Source organism: Eurypyga helias, unplaced genomic scaffold (genome assembly GCF_000690775.1).
Source record: "Eurypyga helias isolate BGI_N326 unplaced genomic scaffold, ASM69077v1 scaffold16960, whole genome shotgun sequence".
NCBI classification, from domain to species: Eukaryota; Metazoa; Chordata; class Aves; order Eurypygiformes; family Eurypygidae; genus Eurypyga; species Eurypyga helias.
The window spans coordinates 8424-24973 of NW_010227872.1; the positions used below are offsets into that span (position 1 = coordinate 8424).

The window sequence follows — 16550 nt, forward strand, 5'->3', positions numbered from 1 at the left end:
GACGCGGCGGGGAGGGAAGCAGAAGTGCGGAGCGGCGACAGGATGCACCAGCCAAGCAGGAGGAATCGGGTTGAAGACGTGGGCACGCAGGTGAGAGCCGGGCTGGTCCCCGCTGCCCGAGCCAGCCGCCCTGGGCGACCGCCTGCAGCACGCTGCCTGCTCGCTGTCCCCGCACAAGCGGGGCTGGGGGATGTCACTATGCCCTGCCCGCATCCCCGCGAAGCACCTTCCCGCCTTCAGAGCTATAGCAGCAGCCAAGGCCTTGGGAATGCCGGAACCACCGTGGGAAAATGCCCTTTTCCTCACAAAATGAAGGCCAATACTATGCTCACCCCTGTTTTATAAGCCCTCAACGTCCCCTGGAGAAAATGTGGCACACAGGCAAGGTGACATGACCACGGCTGCGGGGAGCAGCAGTGTCAGAGACAGGAGCAAAGCATCGGCCACCAAACCCACCTCCTCGAGCCAGGGAGATGCCAGCCCAGCTCAGGTGCCCCTCAGCCGGGACTCGCAGCAGACAGCACAGCTCCTCCCCAGGGACTTGCTGTAAATGGAAAAGCCAAGCCCTGAACTTTAAGAGCAGCTTTGAACCTGTCCCACTGCACAGCACTGGCGAGACAAGTGCAGTCCATGCAAAGCAGCACCCGGATTTCTGCCTCAGTTTCCCCACCAGGACAACGAGGACCGGCAAAACACACGAGCGGGTGAACAACAGGGTGAGGATTTATCCTTTCATGGCAAAGCCATGAGGCACTCAGGTGAGGATAAATGGGAATGTGGTGAGGATAAATGGGAATTCATCAAAGCGAGCGGCAGAGCAGTAGAGGCCCCTCTCGCTCGGCTCACTGGCACTTCCCAAAACGTTCGCGTGTGGCTGGGGCTGGGGAGGTTGGAGCAGCATCGGAGACAGCGCAGGCTGGAGCTCCCCACACAGCCTCGCTCCTCGCCCCATCGCCTGCAGAAAAGGAAGAGCCGGCAGTGTCATAACACACCATCCTCTTCTTAATTAGAGCTCTCCACGTCCTGTGGCACAAAACTAATTAAAAGGCAGCTTGGTGCTTTGAGAGCCCCAGACTGGATGTGCCTGAGTGTGCAAGTGCCTGGCACCATCCCGATCCCTTCCCTCCTGAAGATCAAGTATCTCGAGGTCTCCCGGCGTCACCCCACGGTGTGCACACTCCCATGCTGGCATCCTCCCCGGCTGAGCCATGTGCCACGGCCAGTGGAGCCCTCCTGGGCCATGAGCACCCATCCACCCCGACCCAGGGCACCGTCCAGGAACAGCCACGGAGGCAAGGGCACCAACTGGTTTCCAGGCATGGCACAATGACACGGCAGCACCCCAGTGACAAGCTGCTTTCCTGCTTGGGACGAGGGGGGGCTGCGCTGCCCTGTTGCCACCCCAGGGATTGCACCGAGATGCTCAGCTAGGCCTCCAGCCCCTTTGCTTGCACATCTTGTGCTGCACCGTTGTGCCACAGGCCATGCCATTTCCAGGAAATCAACATCTGTGGATGCGGAGTGAACTTTGCTGCTTAGGCAGCCATCCCAGCAAAATCCCAGCATGGCTGGATGTGGCACAGATGCATCTTCCTATCACACGTGGGATTCGCCATGGCAGCAAACGCCCTGGGTACAAAGGCAGCTCCACCTTGCAAAGAATGGCAATGCCGAACCGTGCTGTCGCTGTACGGGGTGCTGGCACCATCATCCCAGCTCTGCTCCGCTTCCATGAAGCCTGGGAGGAAGGAGGGATGCTTGAGGGGGGCGGTGCGCAGCAGAAGCAGCACCCCGAGCACCCGGCGGGCTCCCAGCCACGCAGGGACCGGCCAGCGAGACCGAGAGACGCCAGCAGCCGGCGACAGAAACGCCGCCTGTCCCTGCGCTCTGCTCTGGCCACCAACCCGACAGCATCGCTGGCAGCAGCGGCCTGGACTCGGAACAGCAGCTGGAGCTGCAAACTCCTCCTCAGCTCGAACCAAGGCCTGGCTTTTGAGAGATACTAGAAGTCACTGCAGCCCCTGAATGCAACTCGGGGGCATCCACATACTTTCTACCAAGCTTAGAGTCACTTTTAGCTATGGTTTTATACCGTTCCTCTCAACACACCATGCACAAGATCCCCAGAGATGGTGGGGGACTCCAGGCCATGCACCGTGCCCTCGGACAGACAGACACATCCCTGCGTCACACATTTCCCTTCTGGTGCTCCCCGTGACGGGGCCACAGGCAGCGCCGAGAGTGAAGGGACACAAACTTCTCAGCCAGAAACCAGGCTTTGAAATCTTTGTTAAAGGCAAGAAAGTCAGATTCACCCTCAGAAATCAGTTTTTCACAAGTGTGTTACGCTACGGGCCACCACCAGAGCCCAAACCTCGCTCAGTGAGAGCAGAGGAATCGGACTGAGGGCTCCTGCTTTCCGCCCTTGGGATGGCTGGAGCAGGGGGAGCCTGGGCTCCCCCCACACCTAATCCCAGCAACGTGCTCTCTGGGGAGCTTCGGCTCCCGCCCAAGCACCAGCTACATCTTGGGGGTGTCACCCGGCCAAGCTACCCAGACTCACCTCGCTTCTCCCCTCCCCAGGTCATCGCGGTGGTCATGGACATGTTCACCGATGTAGATATCTTCAAGGACCTCCTGGACGCGGGCTTCAAGAGGAAAGTGGGAGTCTACATCATTTTGGATGAGACCAACGTGAAGCACTTCCTACAGATGTGCGAGCGAGCCCAGATGCACGCCGGACACCTGAAGGTAAGGATGGCCCCTGGGATCCGAGGCTGGGCAACCTTCTCCGATGCAGGGACATAACCAGAGCTATCAGCCCTGCTCCCTCCTGTCTTGGAGGGATCACAACCCCCAGACTTTGGGCAGTGCTAGATGAGTTTAGTCTATTTTTCCTGTAGCCAAAGCTGAAGGTGATGCTCAAATCCAGGAGCAGCAGGATGTAAGGGAACAGATGAGAGGCGGAAACAGAATTCCACCAGTAAAGCTGGATGCAGAAAGCCCAGGGAGCTGCTGGTACCCAGCCAGAGCTGGCTTAGGGGTAGAGGGGTGGTTCAGGGGGCTACAGCCCTGCTTAGGTGGGCACAGCTCAAGCAGGGCACTGTGAAGCCCAGGGCAAACCTATGTGCTCCACTCCTCCTGGTGAACAAGCCGGCAAGAGGGAAGGATGCTCTCCAGGGCCGGATCCCTGCTGGCCCCAGCTCCATGCCTGCTCCTGCCCCAGGGGCAGGACTCGCAGGAGCAACCGCCGGCCGGTTCTCTCGCTTTCGGGCTTTCCCGCAAGTCAGCGGCTGGAATTAAAAAACTTGATTTTCCCCTTTTCCAAAGCCTCCGCCCCAGCACGGAGCCAGGAGCGGAGCAGGGAGGCACCCACACTGCCCGCAGCCCCAGCAGCTGCCAAGGATGCCCTCCCTGCTCTCTCCCTCCCTGAGCAGCCCTGACAGTTGGCAGCAGACGGGGGGAGACACATCTCTGCCTGCCCACACCACATTCACCTGTCCCTGGAGGCGCCGGCAGCGGTGCACGACTTTGCTCCGGTGCACGAATCCTGTTTGAAATGAGGGAAGGTAAAGCAGTGCAGGGGCTCAGTCCCCAGCCCAAAGTGCCCCAAACCCCTCGTACATCCCTGTGTGTGCAGGGGGAGCAGAGAAAGTCACCCTGTGTGGTGCAGAGGGGCAGGGGAGAGGGCAGGGGGTTACATCAGCCTCAAGAGCGGGAGCAGGGACCCTTGGCCCAGCCACAAGAGAGTCCCAGGCTCTCTGCCGGGCGCAACACTCCTATCACCAGCATCGGACGCAAACACGCTGGAGCAGCCCAGCAGTTTCACTTCAGGGCTTCCAGACACCCCTTTCTCCCGGCTGTACTTCACCCACACGTTGCTCAGCCTCCTCTGTTGCTTGGCAGAAGGCGACGTCTCTGCGCCTGACGTCACCCGGCCGCGCGCGCTGGCTGCCAAATGGCTGGCAGGGAAGACCTATGCCCGGGCAAGCTCCCCAAATTTGCTTACGGTGAGGGTGAACCCCCAGCTGAGCAGGAACACATACGAGTCATGACACCCTCACACTGGGCAGGGACTCAGGGGGTGCTCAGGGACCCCCACCCTGGAGAACCGAAAGCATGGCCAGGCCTCACTCCTTCCCCAGCCTCCAAGCCCACCGCCTCTGCTTAATTGCTGCTCATGACAATTAAAGCAGACTCAGCTGAGCTTTTACCCACGTCCAAACTCCCCAGAGAGTCTGGTATCCTGCAGACTGCTGCTGCTCTGAGACCAGAAAAGCCAGAGCTGACGCACACCGGTGCTTTAATGCACGAGCAACCCGGTGGCAGGACTGGAAAAGCAGGAGAACATCTGCAGAGCTCGGCAAATGTCTAGAAGTTGAGATTTGCCACATATTGCCGGCAGTTTGCTGGCAAGGGGTGCAGCAGGGCAGGAGGCTGTGAGGAAATTAGGGCAGTGTCTGGGAGCTGCTTCGTAAGACGCTAACGAAACGTACGGTCGTTATCTCGGTGCCTTTTGCGCTTGGCAATTAGCAAAGCCGGCTTGGGCAAGGCGGTCGCTTTGTTGAGCAACGGCGAGTGCTTGGGGAGTGATTCACCCTGTCGCGGGTTCGGCAGCCGGCCATCGCGCCGGGCGCTCGCTCGCTGCGCGCTCATCTTGGGAAAGATTAAGTAAACAGATCTTAGCAGCAGCAATACGCCGGGAGCAAGGAGGAAGGGAAAGGTAACCGGCACCTTGCTTCTGGGGAGCTTTGTTCCCCTGGGTGTTACCCGAGAAAAACCCACGGCTGCTTTGTGCAAGATTTCGGCTGCAAGCGGGAGAGACTGATGCCTGGGGAGAGCTGGGGACGCGCAGGCTGGTGATGGGCAGAGGGCTCAGCCTGCGCACTACCACTCTCTCGGCATCCCCATCCGTAAGGACAACCAGGACAGGGATGGGAATTGCCACCCCAATCTGTTTGCCAGCCAGGCCCTAGCACCCCCAGTGCTGCTGGACACTGGGATGCTCAGTACTGGTTTCCCCACAGCCACACCAGGCAGAAAGGTGAAGACTAGGACCAAAAAAATCAAATGCACCAAAATAAAAAAACCTCTCAAACTTTTCAACTTACTGTGTAAAAACTGGAAATGCGGTCAGGAAGGGCTTTGCCTTTGCATCTCACTAAAACCAGTGTGGAATCGCCGTCCCTCCTGCCAGGGAGCGGGGAACAGGGGTGCCCGAGCTCGACTTGCACCCCGGTTTAGGGCTGTGCCAGGTCACGGTCTACAGGGAGTGCGGAGACTCCAGGGAAGCAGAAGAGGAAAGTGGGAGGTGGGGAACACAAATATTTCTGGTGCCTTTTTTTTTTCCCAAATCCACAACAAAACCAACCACAGAGGGCATGACCTCATGACGACACGGTGCATTTAGCCATGGCATTACCAGCATCCCAGCAGCAACAGGAGGAATGCAGGTGCTTTCATAAGAAAATATTTTCTCCCCGCCCAAGGGAGACCATTTGCAGTGAAAGATGCTATCTGCTCAGCTGCGAAAATCACCCTGCTGCCCTCCACGGAGAAGCACAGACCATGAGCCTGACTGACGACAAACCCCATTTTCTTGGCGCCAGGGCCATCCCGCTGTGCCCGAGCTCCCTGGGGGGAGCACACCCCACTCCCCAGCCACCTCCACAAGGACCTGCTGCAGGACATGCCCTTTAGGCCCACGGGTTTCATTTCCCACAGGTGAAACGATTCTGCCCCACTGTCCTTTTTTTCTCCCCACCCACCCCTAAAACCAGGGCTAGATGCTCAGATTAGGACAAGCCCACTGCCATCAGGCCCACTTGTGCTGTCCTGGGGTCACCACCACCCTCTAAAGCCCCTCGTACACGTCCCGCTGGGGAGGAGGGGAAGAATCACCTCTCCCATGGTGGCATGTGCAGAGATCTCAGGAGGTGGAAAGCGTTTGGCAGCACCGTTCCATGCTGCTCACCCACAGACGCAAATAGTTCAAGAGGTAGAAAACACTGCCCGGCACACAGGCAAGGCAGGGAATTCTTGGAGCCAAGTCCACAGCTTGCTGCATGGCCCTGGGCAAGTTATTTTATCTTCCCATCCCTCTGGCCCCCTCTGATCCGGCCACAGAGAGTGTTTCCCACTGTGGAGCACCCACGGGGCATCGATGGAGGGGTAAAGGATGCTCTGAAGAACAGCCCTTTGCTCCTGCTCACGCTTCTGCCTTTGCCTTGCAGAACCTGCGAGTCCGGAGCACGGGCGGGACGGAGTTTTTCACGCGCTCGGCTACCAAGTTCAAAGGGGCTTTGGCCCAGAAGTTCATGTTTGTGGACGGGGACCGGGCTGTGTGCGGATCCTACAGGTAATGAGCGGTGTCTCCTATTGCCCACCCCACGGAGGCATCGGTCAAAGGACCAAGTCCTGGCCCCTGCCCAGCATGGCCCCAGACCCCTATCCCAGACCTGCTCCCCTCCTCCTAAACTGGGAGATGATTCTGCAAGGCCAACCTGAGATTTGGAGAGGGACCCAAGGGGTCCCACCACTCCACAGCTGGGTCCAGGATACCTTCTCGGACACACCACGTGCTTCCAGCAGTGGATGCAATGAGCACAGGGAGGGACAAGACCACCCACCGCAGCCAGTCCCAATTCCCTGCTGACCTCAGCCTTTCCAGTCAAACATTTCCTACCCACAGCGTTTTCCAATTGGTCCAAACAAAAACTTACTTTGCTAGAAAGAGATTGGTCTCAGTAAGCTTTTCAGCTCTAAAAGACAAGTTTCATAGACATGGAACTGAAACACTTCCCACTTTCTGGCCACAACAAAACACACATCCCTTGACGCGTCGCTTTTCTTAACTATCACCCAAACTGAGAAAGGAAAATTGGCCAGCACTAGAGTGAAAACGCCATTGGCCCTGCAGAAAACACCTTTTATTTTTACTTCAAGTTCCAATGTGCTCAAGACTTCAACCCCTCGTTCTAATTTGGGATGAGAGCTATTTCTTCGATCTCATTATTATTAATGTTTACAGTAAGATCATGTCCCTGCTAGCACCATCAATCCCCCGGGGAAAGCCGGGGCTGGGAAGAGGTGTGTTGTTTACCAGCAAGCGCTCAGAGAGTTTCCAATGTGTTTCTGTTCCAGCTTCACCTGGTCTGCGGCGAGGACGGACCGAAACGTCATCACGGTCCTCTCGGGCCAAGTGGTGGAGGCATTTGACAAGCAGTTCCAGGAGCTATACCTCATGTCCAAGGGGGTGAGCCTCAAGTCCATCTCCGTGGGTGAAGAGCCCGAACCCGAGCCCGTAACACTGCCCTCCATCGTGCCAGTGACCCCCGCCAACGCCGTGGTAAAGAAGCTGATAAACCCTAAGTACGCCCTGGTGAAGGCCAAGAGCGCCGACCAGATCAGCAAGACTTCATCCGAGAACCAGGACAAAACCCAGAAGACAGACAACAAAGGCAAAGCCCTGCCCGAGGGCCAGGCGGGCGACAGGCAGGGCGACGCGGCGGACCTCTCCCTGCTCATCCACCCCGGCCTCCTGAACCTGGAGAAAGCCAACATGTTTGACTACCTGCCCACCTGGGTCGAGCCTGACCCTGAGCCTGGGAGCGAAGTTTTGGGCTACATCAACATTATTGACCCCAAGATAAAGAACGTGAAGCTCTCGCAGATGAACCGCATCAAAGTCTGCGATGTCTCCCAGGCCAGCGCCCAGCACCGACAGATGCTGAAGAACAGGGAGATGGAGACCAGGAGAAACTCAGACCAAGAGCCACCTCTGGTGCCCCCCTGCCAGAGACAGACCCCACAGACCCCCATGGAAGCTCCTGCAGACCCCGCCCCCAGCCCCATCAAAGGCACCAACTGGACAATGAAGCAAGCAGGAACGTTTGCTGCGTCACCCTTGGGCCACCGCTTGAAGCCACCAGAGGAGACACTGGAGGACACCAAGCCTCCAGTTCCAAAGCCGAGGACAATCCCCGTTGGTGTCTTCATGACCAAAGTCATTGTGCCCTGTGACAGCAGCACTGCCCCGGAGGGTGACAGGCAACCACCGCCGGCTGACCACGCAGAAGCAAGGCAGGAACCGGAGGAGAACCCCAACAGAGCTTCAATGGACCCCGGCCATCTTCAGCCAGACCGGCCGGCGGCAGGGCCACAGGAGGTCAAAGGGCCTCCCTGCGCCCTCAACGGGCTGGGAGAAGAGGAGGAGGAGGAGGAAGAGGAGTACATCACTCTCAGTGACCAGGAGAGCTACTCCAGCAGTTCTGCTGACCACAGCTACCGCCGCTCCAACGCCTCCTCCATCTCAGACGAGTACTTCGAGGTGAGGGATCGCTACGGGCCGCTCCGGCGAACCAACTCGGATGTCACCCACAATGGGGAGATCCTTCCCATGCAGAGGAAGCTCAGTGACCCTCACATCAGCCGGGGCACCTTCCTCAGCCCCCTGGGGAGCCTCCCGTCCTTGAAGCACGTGCGCGTGGAGGACGTGACAAAGAGGAGGAGCAACGCCGTGGAGATTAGGTGCGTGCTGCCCCGCACCAACCTGGATGGCAACAGCTCCTACCCCAGCAGTGCCACGCAGGTAGGACTTTTTGTTATAACCTTCCCCTACGTTTCTCCACCCTGTGAAGGTTGCAAACCTGGAGGTGACACAGCCAGCTCAGCCAAGGCGTGGTGTCATCCTTAGCTTTGGTGTTGCGTCCCAGATGCTGAGATCAGACATCCCATATGGGAGAATAATGCCCTGCTACAGGGTGATGGTAGGAGTCACCCAAGAGGAGCTCTGGGTTGGGAAGGTGGTGGTCATGACACAGCTCTTGGTGTCTGGGAGTGTAATGGGAATGGTGTAAAGGGAGTTTTTTAGGAATTAAAGATTATTCCGTGGATTCAGGCTGTGGGACAGAGCCCAGCGGCTCCGGGCACAGCAATATGGCTCTGTCCCACAGCCCATCAGCAGTGGCATCATGCCCAGCCAGGGACAGACTGTGCGTGCAAGCATGTCCTTCTCAGGCTTGTTGTCTAGCTCCTTGCAAAGGAGATTAGCATCAAAGTAAAAGCACTCGGACACATAATTAGGCAGAGCAAGACAGTGGAGAAACAGGGACAGCAACTCTGCGGGCGCGCGTTGCAGTCAGCAGCTTCGCGCCTGACCCACGAGTGACGCCAGCCCTTGTCACCCCACGAGGTGCACGCCAGCATCCCCGCTGCAGCGGGAGCGTCGCCTCATCCAGGCAGGGGAAAAAAGTCGCAGGGTCAATCCCCTATTTCCACCCAAGCGCTGTAGCTTCTTGCACCACTACCAAGTATTTTTGGTTTCTCAAGGCTCCTCACTCAGAGTCTGCAGGGGCATCCAAACCCCGAGGGCTAAATCAGCAGCTGAAACCACTGGAGCCACCTGAGGTTACCCCAGACGAGCACCTAATCTGTGTTTACAGGGAATTAAATTTACTAACCCAGAGTCCACTTGCTTCTTTCTCCCTTCCCAGATGGTAACACAGAGCTCAGAGCAGGGTGTTACTCCTCACACATCAAATACCCCCTCCTGCCCTGCGGAGCCGTGCAGGGCGAGGAGCAGCAAGCCCTTTGATGCTCTGTGACCCAGGTCCCAGGTGCCACCTTGCTCAGAGTACGTTGGTGTTCCTGCAATAACTTGTTCTGGCCCTTTCATCAGAGGTGGATAATTGACATGCCGTCAGGGTTGGAAAAGCCAGCACTCAGCTGATGGAAATGTGCAGAGAATAGTTTCTCCCATGTGTAAAAAACAATAAACCAAAGCAATCCTTGATTAACTCTCTAGAAACCTCAAATCCAACAGGAATCACCATCAACCCCCACCAAACATTTCTATTCTGGGTCCACCTTTCTTATGTGCTGGCCCGTAGCCTAAATCGCAGGCGGAGGCTCACTCCGGGCAAACATCACCAGAGGTGGATAATTGACATGCCGTCAGGGTTGGAAAAGCCAGCACTCAGCTGATGGAAATGTGCAGAGAATAGTTTCTCCCATGTGTAAAAAACAATAAACCAAAGCAATCCTTGATTAACTCTCTAGAAACCTCAAATCCAACAGGAATCACCATCAACCCCCACCAAACATTTCTATTCTGGGTCCAGTCCACCTTTGTGCTGGCCCGTAGCCCAGAGTAGCCTAAATCGCAGGCGGAGGCTCACTCCGGGCAAACATCACATCTTCCCTCATGCTGAGCAGCCGAGTTATCCCTGGAGCATTCCCTTGCCTAAATACCTGCAACCCTCGTTGCACCGGGCTGCACAGGTAATAGGGGATGGTTGGGTTGGCTGATGCATGGCAGGCACAGGGAGAGCACCTCTCCTGTCCCTCTCCCTCTTGCACAGACCCCAGGCTTGTGCAGAGCAGAGGTTTCCAGACAAGCCCCCATCCCGTTCCTTGCTTACTGACAGGGAAAATACCCATCCTGCCAGCTCCGTGCCGGCACGGCAGGGCCCTTACCTGGGTACAGGACCCTGCTGATCATCCCCGGCATGATGATCACGAACAAGGGCAGCATCTTCAGGTAGCTGGCCAGGATGGAGCCGGCCTTGGCGTGACTCAGGCTCTTGGCAGAGAGCGACCGCTGGACGATGACCTGTGGGAGAGCCAGGCCGGATGGCTGAGCAGCCACCGACACCTCCTAGTCCACATCAGCCTCCTCCTTGCCAAACTGCACCCCAAGCACCCCCAAACGCTGTAGCCATCGGGCATCAGGCCCAAATGCAGCGTAGATGTGTACCCAACCCACGGGCTGGGTTTCTCTCCAGACCACCAACGGGTCGGTGTTACTCCACAGCACCACAAAAGCCCAGTGCAACCTCGGCAGCGTGTCCTCCCGCCAGTATCCACCATTTCCCACAATCCTCTGCCCCTTCTCTTCCATCTCCTCCCGAAAGAGCACCCACAATAAAAGGGACGCTGAACCCAGACGCCTCCTACCACACCTCCACCACCCAGACTGCTCCAACCATCACACCTCAAGGCTCTGGCCAAGCCATGTCCATCCGTGATACAGCCCTTGGGCTTTGAGGCAAGCTCTCTTAAATATGCAACCTCCGTGGGAAATGCTGACTTTAAACGAGCCCAGGCTCTCCCCAGGGGCTTACGGAGAAACGCTCAGCACCCAGCAGGATTCGGCTGCTCCAGAGCAAGCACTGGCTCATGCCATGGTGGGCAGGAGGGACCGGGTGCTGGTTCCTGGGGCAGGATGCTCAGGGAAACTGTGGTTTAACTCCTGCCCAAGAGCCAGAGCAGGTCAGGAGCTGCACGACCCACTATCCTGCTCCGTCACCATGTGCCCCACAGCAGGCACATGATGACCTTGAAGGGAGAGGAGCTAAATCCCCCTTAGCCCTCCCCACCTGAAGACACCTCAGACCTTAGCGCTGGTTTTAAGCAACACAGTTAAATCAATCTAGCATTACCCAGGCTAAACTGCTTTAACACAGCCCTCCTGGCCAACGCCGCAGGCGTCTGCCTGAGGACCAGAGAGGCCATTGGGATATTCGGACCAAACGACTGAACACCGAGATGATGCCAACAGCACGGCGGAGGTGCAGAGCTGGCGGCACAGCGGGGGTCTCGGCAGAGCCAGGGCAGGTTGGTGCAGCCGGCTCCGCAGCCTCCCAGCCCCAGCTCGTCCTGCCCTCAGCACCTGCACTCCCTAGATCCGATCTCGCCCGGGTATGTCTGCACGGGGTGCAATCAACCTCCAGATCGTGGCGCAGACACACCCCAAGAGGGAGATAAATATCTGGTGACCACAGCCATGTGTTAAGGCTTTAACCCAGTCCAGAACTGAGATCAGTGGTGCTCAGACCCGATCCAAACGCGTCTCTCAACCCAGCTAATCAGAGCCGCTCCCGCAGTGGTGTTGCAGCTCACTTGCCTCCTGATCCCACCTCCTCTCCCAACCCTCCATCCTTTCATCTAATCTTGGTAGTCACCTAACCCCACAGGTTTGATGGCTGGCTGAATGCTCCCTGGGCCCAAAATGAGTGCTTCGATGTCTGAGATGGGTGTTCAGGCTGCAGCTGGAGAGAAGGCCTTGAGATGCCGCTGGCATCCTTGGTCCTGGATCTCCAGACTACCATGCCTTGGCCTGGGACAACCTCTGGACTGCCTGGGCTGCTTGGGAAGTGGCTGCTGAGATGCTGTGATGTGCAGGCAGTGGTTGCCAGAGCAAGAAATCACAGGGGCAGCAACGGTTAAGACTGGGGGCAGTTTGGAGCTGCCACCACTCTCAGAAGAATTTGGGCAAGGGGGTACACCCAGCAGCAAAGGGACTTGTCTGTGAGGACCAAGCCCACAGCGCAGACACGTGAAGGGGTGTCTGTGCAGGGTACAGCATCCTCATACCAGCAGTAGCTCATCTCTTCTTCTGCTCTTTAACAAACAGGGGACGCACATCTACCGTTACCGGCCCAGGAACCCCGCAGGCAAAGAACCAGGCAAAGAGATCTCCTGCTCCCCAACGCATGAAAACCCCCCCGGGGGCCCCAAATACAGAGGGGATGGAGCTGAGCCCAAAAAGACCATTGCAGGCAGCCAGCCCTATTGGCAGAGCAAAGTCTTCAGCCCCAGCAAGCCACCGCAGCCCGGCCACCTCTCCCCAAACAACCCCAGAGCATCCAGCAAACGCTTAACCTCCCTGCCGGAAAGCCAGAAGCCAACCGAGGAGATGAGGACACCCCTGGGCATCCCGCTCTCCAAACTGTCCCAATCCAAGCACCTCAAGAACAGGGTTGCGGGAGCCCCAGGTGCTTCTACCGACTCCAAAAAGAAGCCCCCCGAGACCACCAGCCAGAAGGAGCACTAGGCACTGCTGCGGGCGGACTGGCAGGGCGAGAGCGGCAGTGGAACGTGTGGGGACCCCAGGCCACGCCGCGTTACAGGGGCAGGGGACTCTTGTTTACATCTACCTGGTCGGTGCACCAGTACCACGTGGCCATGATAGACAGCCCGAAAGTCATCCCGGTCCAGGGTAGATCTCCAGAGACTGGATCACGGAAGAGGTGCATCGCATCCGCTCTGGGCAGGTGGCAGGTAGTGTTGGGAACAATCTTGGATGGCACGGCTTTTAAATAGGCCTCTTCCAGGTTGGGGTAACCTCCGATCTCACTAAAAGCTGGAAAAGCATCATTGGGGGAGGCTGGTTAGGGCCGAGCAAAGCCCGGTGGCAAAACGCTCGCCAACGCGTTCGCTCGGAAGTGCTGCTCAGAGAGGGAGGGCTCGTCTGCGACCGCGTTTCCTTCTAGTTATTTAAGAGACTCTTCTATTAACAATTTGCACAGCAGGTCCCACATTCTGCCCTCCCTTCGGAGGGTGACCCATGTCCTGGGACACGGGCCTCTCAAGGGACCCACCTCTTTTGATCTTGTACTGTAAAAGCAACCTGTTTATTAAAGCTCCCCAGCCCCAGAGCAGGGGAAACTTGCCTAGGACTATTAAAATGAGAGATTATGTAGCCTTTGACTTGATACACTACAGCTCAAGGCGTCTTGGAACAAGCGTCTGGTCAAACCTTTTTCTAACCCTCAGAGAGTTTCTCCAGCACCCCCCATGCAGCTCCATCCCCAAACCTCCAGCAAACAGCATTAAAAACCCGCTATGTATCTATATATATGTAAAAGCCCCTCTTCACTGCATCTTTCCTAGGAAATGGGATCTGAGGTCTGGGTCTCAGCCTGAGCCCCGCTGAGCAGTAGGTGCCATGAACAAGCCCTAGCACGCGAGCCTCCGAGCCCTTGGCAGCGGCCTGGGTGCTCCTCCTGCCTGCTCCGCTGCTGCCAACCACTGCGGGCTCTGCCCCGGCCCCCCACCGCCTCCCCCTTTGGGGGACACGGGCTGAATGCTTCTTGCGGCTCCCCCGGTACCTCCAGCAGGAGAATTCTGGAGCCAGATGCATGGCTTTTTAGAGGGAGGGATAGGAGGTACGCGTCCACTCCCCCCACATGCCGTGGCCACACACGCAGCGGCCGTGGAAGACGTAAGCGGAGGGCTGAGTTGGCACCCCCATGCCCACAGCAGCTGCTGACGCTCGGGAGAGGAGAGGAGGCTCTGGGACCTGCACTGGGCTCATGGAGGGGAGACTCAAAGCAAGACCCATGATCGCCCCTTGGTGGGCTCCTCCCCCAGTCCGGTTCAGCCCTCACATCCCAGCATCCCTCCGCCCCACCCCGTGGGCTGAGGTCCAGACCCTCAGCTTGGTCTCCTCCAACGCAGCAGCGGGGGTTGGGAACGTGCTCCCAACATGTCACACTGCTGTCTTTAGTCCAAGAGCAAATCCCTCGGGCATCGGGTGCTGGACACTGGGATCACCATCAAGAGCCAGCTTGGGCAAATCCCAATTTCCAAGACACCCGTCCTGCTCCGTTGTCCCTTCGTGCCCGAGGACAGCCCTCTCCCTGCAGCCCCCCCATTTCTAACACCAACCCGCAGCCCTGTCCCGGTCTCAGGTCATTGCCCTGTCCTGAGGCTTTTGGGGAGTCTGCAAAGGGGCATCATCCCCCATGCCCCCGCCTCTGCAAACCGGCCCCTGGTATTTCACGGGGCGCCAGAGTTTGGAAACTCCTCCTGCTCTTGCGCAAGCAACCCTGGCCCCGCTCCAGCGCTTGGTTTATCCAGGCACCGGCTACTCCCAAGCTTTGCATGGGCGTTGGGCACCAACAAAGGCTCTCCAGGGGCAGAGGGCGAGCGCTGAAAGCCAAGATTCGCACCCGGGGGTGCGGGCCAGCTCCCTGCCCAGCGGTGTTTGCAGACAAGTCACGACACCTACGCTCGCTGGGACGGAGGAGCGGAGCAAAAACCTCAGGGCAGCGGCAGGAGGGCAGGGGCGGCTCAGCCTGCAGACGCCAGGCTGCAGCCCGCGGGCTCTGCCGCGATTAACATCCCCGTGGTGAAGGCCAAGTGGGGTGCGGGATGGCACAGTCCTCTTATCCGGGATGCTGGAGCTGAGCAGAACCACCGCCAGCACCACTGCCTGCCAAAACAGCCATTAGCTCCCATCTGAGGTCTAAGGCTTGTCTACGGCCCCTCAGTCTGTACCCACTTGTCTGACTCAAGGCTGTTCTGCCCAGCATCGCACCCGAGAGGATTTGCACAACCTTGCTCAGGAGATGCGACCTCGGAGCCAAGCGCTGCGCTTTTTTATCCCTTCAGCAGCCCCAGAGGAGGCAACGGGCCAGGCAGAGCAGACCCAGAGTGATCCCAGCTCAGCAGATGAGCGTTAGCATCACTGCTGCTGCTGACATGGTCTGACGATGCAAACAAGGCCAATCACATTCCGTATCCTTTATTAGAGGAGCTTGATGACAGCTGGATGAAAGCGAGCACCAGCCTCCTGGTCCTGAGGTTTCCCAAGACCCAAGGAAAACTACCGTGTGACCAGCAGCTCGTCTTTCGGTTCCCCTGGATCAGCCCCTCTCCACACGCACTGTGCCATGCTTCCAGGTTGGCAAAGTCAAAGAAAGCCGGGCTCTGCAGGCACAGGAGGGGATTTTCCAGGCCTTGCCTACCTGCCCTCCTGCTCTGGCTTTGCCTTGCTGCACCCAGCCCAGCTTAGCAGACACAAGCCTCAGGGAGCCCCACGGCCAGCTACAGCTTCAGACAACGATCAGCAACATCCAAGCACCCAACACGAAGGCTGCGGCCGCTGCTTGGCTCTGCTTGGGCAGGCAATGTGCTCCTCTGCCCGCCGCAGCTCCCGGCTTCTGCTGGTGTAATTAGTGTCCCTTCTCCAGGAAGTATCTGTCCTTTCATTTGGTTTCTGTAAATAGAGCTTGCTGCACGCAGGGCTCACCCAGGAGCAAGCTCTGCTGCTGCACAGGGGAGCAGCCGCAGGTCTGGAGCTGCTCCCACCTCCAAGCAGAGCTGCTGGGCAGCGGCGGCGGCTCAGAGTCTTTCCTACCTGCCCATCCAAACAGACTTCTGCAGGAGATGGTGGAAAACATCTCCTGAGTGCCTCTGGAAATCGTCCTCTGTAGTTAAGGACCTGCCTTTGAAGCTGGGACCTGACTTTTTGCCTCCTACTCCTCAGGGCCAAGAGCCCCGGTGGCAGAGCATGGCTGATGAAAGCTCCCCAAGGGTGCTCTGCAGCTAAATGCACGGAGAGACAACAGTGCCAAGTGTTTGGAAAGGGCTGGAGATGAACCCTGCTCACCCCGACCAGGAGGAAGGCACAGCACCATGCCCTGCATCCCCCAGCAATCCCTGCAGCGGGACCAGCACCAGGTTCTGCCGTGCACCTCCCCGTGCAGAGGGATCCTGTCGGAAGACCCCACTGCAACGCTGCTGCAAGCATCCCGGAGCAAAACTGGGAATGCTGCCTCGCTGTCACACGCTCCATCGGTTTCTCAGAGTTCATGGACCAGAGGCAAACATGCAGAGCAGTGATGACCACAGGAAGGTCACCAGTGCTGGGGACAGCCCCACAGGGAGGACCAGGAATACTTCAGGGCACCATCACACAGAGGAATGGCACGTCGGGGAGGCACAGTGGCAGAGGGGACGCAGGGGGACCACAGACTTCCTTT

At 58.0% G+C, this 16550-nt stretch overlaps 1 protein-coding gene across 1 annotated transcript in view; it reads left to right on the forward strand.

Moving 5' to 3' along the window:
- The window catches only part of FAM83G (family with sequence similarity 83, member G), a 17321-nt gene extending 4486 nt beyond the window's left edge, over positions 1–12835 (forward strand). Inside the window, exons 2-5 of the mRNA XM_010157800.1 lie at positions 2584–2751; positions 6234–6358; positions 7144–8590; positions 12416–12835. Coding sequence (XP_010156102.1) covers positions 2584–2751; positions 6234–6358; positions 7144–8590; positions 12416–12835 — 2160 coding nt within the window. The remainder of the gene's footprint in view (positions 1–2583; positions 2752–6233; positions 6359–7143; positions 8591–12415) is intronic.
- Positions 12836–16550: the final 3715 nt, after the last annotated feature.